Source organism: Salvelinus sp. IW2-2015, linkage group LG6.2 (genome assembly GCF_002910315.2).
Source record: "Salvelinus sp. IW2-2015 linkage group LG6.2, ASM291031v2, whole genome shotgun sequence".
Taxonomy (NCBI): Eukaryota; Metazoa; Chordata; class Actinopteri; order Salmoniformes; family Salmonidae; genus Salvelinus; species Salvelinus sp. IW2-2015.
Genome location: NC_036846.1, coordinates 23967143 through 23975154, shown reverse-complemented (window position 1 = coordinate 23975154; position 8012 = coordinate 23967143). Strand labels below are relative to the sequence as shown.

General features: G+C 43.8%; 2 protein-coding genes across 2 annotated transcripts in view; both read right to left on the bottom strand.

Annotated features, from left to right (window-relative positions):
* Positions 1-8012, bottom strand: part of LOC111966014 (transforming growth factor-beta-induced protein ig-h3) — a 57728-nt gene that overhangs the window by 21830 nt on the left and 27886 nt on the right. The window contains 11 exon segments of the mRNA XM_070444167.1: positions 661-803; positions 982-1119; positions 2354-2566; positions 3724-3751; positions 3754-3832; positions 3834-3865; positions 4032-4144; positions 4147-4177; positions 6037-6056; positions 6059-6155; positions 6157-6201. Of these exon segments, the coding sequence (XP_070300268.1) occupies positions 661-803; positions 982-1119; positions 2354-2566; positions 3724-3751; positions 3754-3832; positions 3834-3865; positions 4032-4144; positions 4147-4177; positions 6037-6056; positions 6059-6155; positions 6157-6201 (939 nt within the window).
* The window catches only part of LOC139027917 (transforming growth factor-beta-induced protein ig-h3-like), a gene marked incomplete at its 5' end in the record, with an annotated part of 4099 nt that continues 3291 nt past the window's right edge, over positions 7205-8012 (bottom strand). The window contains one exon of the mRNA XM_070444132.1: positions 7205-7217. Coding sequence (XP_070300233.1) covers positions 7205-7217 — 13 coding nt within the window. The remainder of the gene's footprint in view (positions 7218-8012) is intronic.

Sequence of the window (8012 nt, the reverse complement as noted above, 5' to 3'; positions counted from 1 at the left end):
TTAACCTTTAGGAAGCGGGTAATCCTACATAATGAGTTAACCTTTAGGAGAGAGTAATCTACATAATCGTTAACCTTTAACATTTAGGGAAGAGTAATCTACATAATCAGTTAACTTTAACCTTTAGGAAGAGGGTAATCTACTAATGATTAACCTTTAGGAAGAGAGTCATCTACATATGAGTTAACCTTAACCTTTTAGGAAGAGGGTCATCTACGTAATGGAGTTAACCTTAACCTTTAGGAGAGGAGTAATCTACATAATGAGTTACCGTTAACCTTTAGGAAGCGGGTCATCTACATAATGAGTTTACCCTCTTCCTAAAGGTTAAAGGTTATCTACATAATGAGCTAACCTTTTAGAAAGAGAGTTACTTACATAATCGCGTTAACCTTAGGAAGAGTCATCTACATAATGAGTTAACCTTTAACCTTTATGAAGAGATTCATCTACATAATGAGTTAACCTTTAGGAAGAGTCATCTACATAATGAGTTAACCTTTAACCTTTAGGAAGAGTATTGTCTTTTTCCAGAAGAACAACTGTGCTCAGAGTTACTTTTAGATAAATCTCCTAAATCAGCTCAATCTGCACTGAGGCGTCTGTATCATCGGATGCCAGCTGTAGGTCCTCCAGAGGGATTTGATCTGTGGTACTTACGTTACGGTAGACCAACACTCTCAGTTTGATTCCTCCCAGAGTCTCCAGCTCTTGTCTGTGGTACAGTAAACTGGAAGAGAGTTGCTCCTTCAGGATGTGGTTCTTCAACAGCTTCTTCAGCTCACCAGTCATCGTCACACCCTCTGTTAACAATAGATACAGAAGTTATCAGATTTATGAAATGGCTCAAGAATCATGGCTCAAGTCACTCCTGTTTGTTAGCACAGAGAGAGAGACACAGAGAGAACGAGAGAGGGAGAGAGAAAGAGATAGAGATGGGGGGGAGAAAAAGATGGAGAGAGCGCCATCGATCGATGTTACCTTTGAAAGCTTCATTCTGAGGGGTCAGGATGGTCAGAGCCTCTGAGCCAGAAAGGTGGGAGCCAAGATCAGCATCAACAAACAGCTTGGTCGCTGTGGTAACGACGGATCCCTGGGCCAGTTCCAACAAGGTTTTAACTTAAAAAGAGATCAGTACATAAATGAACATTTCTCATTGAACAGAGATAGAGAAGACTCTTCATTAAGTAGCCTTGAGGTCTTGTCTCAACATGAACCATTGAGTTGAATCTACTTTATATTCGTTGCAGTAGCATTCCATACAGACACACGTATACTAAACTCTCAAGTCCTATGGCAGTCAGAGACCTTCTTAGACTCTCAAGTCCTATGGCAGTCAGAGACCTTCTCAGACTCTCAACTCCTATGGCAGTCAGAGACCTTCTCAGACTCTCAACTCCTATGGCAGTCAGAGACCTTCTCAGACTCTCAACTCCTATGGCAGTCAGAGACCTTCTCAGACTCTCAACTCCTATGGCAGTCAGAGACCTTCTCAGACTCTCAACTCCTATGGCAGGCAGAGACCTTCCAGACGCTCAACTCCTATGGCAGTCAGGGACCTTCTCAGGCTAGACTCTCAACTCCTATAGCAGTCAGAGATCTTCTCAGACTCTCAACTCCTACGGCAGTCAAGACCTTCTCAGATTCTCAACTCCTATGGCAGTCAGAGATCTTCTCAGACTACTCTCAACTCCTATGGCAGTCAGAGCCGTCTCAGACTCTCAAGTCCTATGGCAGTCAGAGACCTTCAGACTAGACTCTCAAGTCCTATGGCAGTCAGAGACCTTCTCAGATTCTCAACTCCTATGGCAGTCAGAGACCTTCTCAGATTCTCAACTCCTATGGCAGTCAGAGACCTTCCAGACTAGACTCTCAACTCTTATAGCAGTCAGAGACCTTCTCAGACTCTCAACTCCATGGCAGTCAAGAACTTCTCAGACTCTCAACTCTTATGGCAGTCAGAGACCTTCAGACTAGACTCTCAGTCCTATGGCAGTCAGAGACCTTCTCAGATTCTCACTCCTATGGCAGTCAGAGACCTTCTCAGATTCTCAACTCCTATGGCAGTCAGAGACCTTCCAGACTAGACTCTCAACTCTTATAGCAGTCAGAGACCTTCTCAGACCTCTCCTATGGCAGTCAGAGACCTTCTCAGACTCTCAACTCCTATGGCAGTCAGAGACCTTCCAGACTAGACTCTCAACTCCTATGGCAGTCAGAGACCTTCTCAGACTAAATCACCATTACTAATAATCTCATAAAAGAAGGTAGAAGTCCAATAGCTTGAATTACAGCCTTATATTTGGCGTTGACGCAACAACTCTCAACTTAAGGACTTGGCTCTGATTGATACCTGAGTCTGGGATGAGGAGCTCGTTGATGTAATGGACGACTCCGTTGGTCCCCAGCTGGTCTTTCATCTGGACGATGGCCTTCCCGTTGAGGGTCATGTCAGTCCCATCACAGCCCACCTCCAGAACAGTCCCCTGTAGGGTCTCCAGAGGACTGCCAGATGTGATGGACTCTGCACACTGCATGCTCTTCAGGATGTGGTAGTTCAGCAGGTCTGGATGGAGAGTTCAGACACAAGTAGAATTAGTTCACGTTAATAAGTCATTGGGTTTCCGTCTCCAATATCTATCTCCTTCATATCCAATAGTCTTCTCCGTTCTATATCATATCATCTCCCGTTCTATATCCTATCTATCTCCCCGTTCTATATCCGATATCTATCTCCACGTTCTATATCCGATATCTATCTCCCGTTCTATATCCGATATCTATCTCCCGTTCTATATCATATCGTTCTGTTTATATCCTATCCCTTTATCTCCTTCTATATCATATCTATCTCCCGTTCTATATCCAATATCTATCTCCCGTTCTATATCGCAATATCTATTCCCCCCCGTCTATATCCAATATCTATCTCCCCGTTCTATATCCAATATCTATCTCCCCGTTCTATATCCAATATCTATCTCCCCGTTCTAATATCCATATCTATCTCCCCGTTCTATATCCAATATCTATCTCCCGTTCTATATCCAAATATCTATCTCCCGTTCTATATCCAATATCTATCTCCCCGTTCTATATCCATATCTATCTCCCCGTTCTATATCCAATATCTCTATCCCTTCTATATCCTATCTATTCCCGTTCTATATCCAATATCTATCCTCCCGTTCTATTATACAATATCTATCTCCCCGTTCTATATCAATATCTACCCCCGTTCTATATCCAATATCTATCTCCCCGTTCTATATCCAATACTATCTCCCCGTTCTATATCCAATATCTATCTCCCCGTTCTATATCCAATATCTATCTCCCGTTCTATATCCAATATCTATTCCCCCCGTTCTATATCCAATATCTATCTCCCCGTTCTATTATCCCATATCTATCTCCCCGTTCTATATCAATTTATCTATTCTCCCCGTTCTATATCCAATAATCTTTAGTCTCCAATATCTATCTCCCCGTTCTATATCCAATATATCTATCTCCCCGTTCTATATCCAATATCTATCTCCCCTTCTATATCATACTATCTCCCCGTTCTATATCCAATATCTATCTCCCGTTCTATATCCAATATCTATCTCCCGTTCTAATCCAATCATCTATCGCCCTTCTATATCCAATATCTATCTCCCCGTTCCTATATCCAATATCTATCTCCCCGTTTCTATATCCACTGTCCTTTGGATTCACCTCTCAGAGCCACGGGGTCTCCCAGGATCTCCTGTTGAGCATTTCAGTGGGGATCTTCTCAAAGGCTTCGTTGGTTGGAGCGAACACCGTGTAGTGACCATCGCTCTCCGATTTGGGTCAGACCAGCAGCAGCAACAGCAGTCTAAAAAACTAGAATCACAAACTGAATCACACACTGAATCATATCATTGTTTAACATGTATAAAATGGTAAGAAGTTCTGTATGATATACTGTTCTGTGAATGAATGATGAAATTTATGAATGAATGGATGGATGAAGCGACAAACTGTTAAAGTCGTTTACTTACACGAAGAGTCTCCAGATCATCATCGGTGTCGATGAAAGTGTGCACGTTGTTGGTAACCGCGGTGATGACTTCTGTCCACAACGTGCACGATCCCGTGGTCGCATGCTGGTCTTTTTCACCAGACGAGCACAGTTCACTGTTACAATCTGCAATGACAAGAGAACAAACTCTCCAAACTCGTCATCAAGCTCGAGACCCTGGGTCTCGACCCGCCCTGTGCAACTGGGTCCTGGACTTCCTGACGGGCCGCCCCCAGGTGGTGAGGGTAGGTAACAACATCTCCACCCCGCTGATCTCAACACTGGGGCCCACAAGGGGTGGTTCTGAGCCTCTCTCTGTACTCCCTGTTCACCCACGACTGCGTGGCCATGCACGCCTCCAACTCAATCATCAAGTTTGCGGATGACCACTACAGTGGTAGGCTTGATTACCAACAACGACGAGACGGCTACAGGGAGGAGGTGAGGGCCCGGAGTGTTGGGTGTCAGGAAAATAACCTCACACTCAACGTCAACAAAAACAAGAGGAGATGATTGTGGACTTCAGGAAACAGCAGAGGAGCACCCCCCTCCACATCGACGGGTCAGTAGTGGAGAAGGTGAAAGTTTTTAAGTTCCTCGGTGTACACATCACGGACAAACTGAATTGGTCCACCCACACAGACAGCGTTGTGAAGAAGGCGCAGCAGCGCCTCTTCAACCTCAGGGCTGAAGAAATTCGCTTGTCACCAAAAGCATCAAACTTCTACAGATGCACAATCGAGAGCATCCTGTCGGGCTGTATCACCGCCTGGTACGGCAACTGTCCGCCCACAACCGTAAGGCTCTCCAGAGGGTAGTGAGGTCTGCAGAACGCACACCGGGGCAAACTACCTGCCCTCACGGACACCTACACCACCCGATGTACAGGAAGGCCATAAAGATCATCAAGGACAACAACCACCCAAGCCATGCCTGTTCACCCCGCTATCATCCAGAAGGCGAGGTCAGTACAGGTGCATCAAAGCAGGACCGAGAGACTGAAAAACATGCTCTATCTCAAGGCCATCAGACTGTTAAACAGCCACCACTAACATTTAGCGGCCGCTGCCAACATACTCGACTCAACTCCAGCACTTTAAAAATGGGAATTGATGGAAATTATGTAAAAATGTACCACTAGCCACTTTAAAACATGCCACTTAATATAATGTTTACATACCTCTACATTACCATTTCATATGTATATACTGTACTCTATATCATCTACTGCATCTTGCCATCTTTATGTAATACATGTACCACTACCACTTTAAACTATGCCACTTTATGTTTACATACCCTCAGTACTCATCTCATATGTATATACCGTACTCTATACCATCTACTGCATCCTGCCATGCCGTTCTGTACCACCACTCATTCATTATCTTTATGTACATATTCTTTATCCCTTTACACTTGTGTGTGTGTATAAGGTAGTAGTTGTGGAACTGTTTAGGTTAGATTACTTGTTGGTTATTCTGCATTGTCGGAACTTAGAAGCACAAGCATTTGCTACACTCGCATTAACATCTGCTAACCATGTGTATGTGACTAATAAATTGATTTGGTTTTGATTTGATTTGATGTTGTGATCTTTTGTTAGCTGTCTTTCGATCGATGGTCAACGTGACCGTTTGAAAAAATTACGATTTTTAGACGACGAAATGTCTGTTCATGTGTCTTTTTGTCGTTGAGCTTGTCTCTTAGAGGTTCCAACTTGCTTGGTCATATTGCACAAACAGATCTGGGCCCAGGCCAGGTCACAACATCATATACCTTCCAATCACAGGAGGCTGGTGAGGGCAGGATGGCTGACCGAAATGAAGTGAATGGAATGGTATCAAACAGACGGAAAACCCTGTGTTTGATGTGTCAATAGCATTACAGCCATTACTATGAGCCCGTCCTCCCCAAATTAAGGTGCACCAGCCACCGGTGCTTCCAATATAATGCAACATTAACATTGGACAGATGCTACTCACTCCGTTGGGGTAGTGGTGGTGTGAACGTTGAAGTCTTGGTACATGGAGGGGAAGGCAGATCCATGCTTCAGGTCCTCAGAGGTCAAACGGCGGTTCACCATGTGGTAGTGGAGTGCGTTTGAGCAGCTCAATATTCACGTTGCTCACCAAGAGCATCCAGATTTCCTACATAAAAACCAGAGTCATATTTTTCATCAGAATAACAATCAGTCACAAGCTAACAATATACACTGAACAAAAAATATAAATGCAACATGTAAAGTGTTGGTCCCATGTTTCATGAGCTGAAATAAAAGATCCAGAAATGTTCCGTACGCGGAAAAATGTTTATTTCTCTCATGTTTTGTGCACAAATTTGTTTACATCCTGTTAGTGAGCATTTCTCCCTTTGCCAAGATAATCCATCCACCTGACAGGTGTGGCATATCAAGAAGCTGAATAAACAGCATGATCATTACACAGGTGCACCTTGTGCGGGGGACAATAACAGGCCACTCTAAATGTGCAGTTTTTGTCACAGAACACAATGCCACAGATGTCTCAAGTTTTGAGGGAGAGTGCAATTGGTATGCTGAATGCAGGAATGTCCACCAGAGCTGTTGCCAGAGAATTTAAAATGTTAATTTCTCTCACCATAAGCCGGATCCAATGTTGTTTTAGAGAATTTGGCAGTATGTCCAACCGGCTCACAACAGCAGACCACGGTGTATGGTGTCGTGTGGGCGAGCGGTTTCATGATGTCACGTTGTGAGCAGAGTGCCCCATGGTGGAGGTGGGGTTATGGAATAGGCATGGCATAAGCTACGTACAACGAACACAGTTGCATTTTATCGATGGCAATTTGGATGCGCAGAGATTCACCGTGAGAGAGTCCTGAGGTCCATTTTTGTGCCATTTATCCTCTGCCATCACCTCATGTTTTAGCATGATAATGCACGGCCCCATGTCGCAAGGATCTGTACAACATTTCCTGGAAGCTGAAAATGTCCCACGTTCTTCCATGGCCTGCATACTACCAGACATGTCACCATTGAGCATGTTTGGGATGCTCTGGATCGACGTGTATGACAGAATGTTCCAGTTCCTGCCATATCCAGCAACTTCGCACAGCCATTGAAGAGGAGTGGAAGAACATTCACAGGCCACAATCAACAGCCTGATCAAAGCTCTACACGAAGGAGCTGCCATGAACAATGTGGTCACACAGATACTGACTGGTTTTCTGACCCACGCCCCTACATTTTATTTTAAGTATCTAGTGACCAACAGATGCATATCTGTATTCTCAGTCATGTGAAATCCATAGATTAGGGCCTAATGAATTTATTTCAATTGACAGATTTCCTTATATGAACTTTTGTTGCATGTGCGTTTAATATTTTGTTCCAGTATATACAGTGCATTCGGTAAGTATTCAGACACTATGACTTTTTCACATTTTGTTACGTTACAGCCTTATTCTAAAATTGATTAAACGTTCTTTCCCACCTCATCAATCTACACACAATACCCAATAATGACAAAAGGTAAAAAACAGGTTTTTTAGAATTTTTTGCAAATGTATAAAAAAAAACTGAAATAACACAATTTCATCAAGTATTCAGGCACTTTCCCAGTACTTTGTTGAGGCGCCTTGCAGCGATACAGCTTCGAGTCTTCTTGGGTATAAATGACCGCTACAGCTATTTTCAGGTCGCTCAGAGATGTTTCTGATCGGGTTCAATTCCGGGCTCGGATGGCCACTCAAGGACACATTCGAGACTTATCCCGAAGTCCCTCCTGCGTTGTCTTAGGTGTGTGCTTAGGGCTTTTGTCCTGTTGGAAAGTGAACCTTCGCCCCAGTCTGAAGCACTGAGCGCTCTGAGCAGGTTTTCATCAAGGATCTCTGTATTTTGCTCTGTTTCGTTCTTTCTCTCGATCCTGACTAGTCTCCCAGTCCCTGCCGCTGAAAAGTATCGACACAGCATGATGCTGCA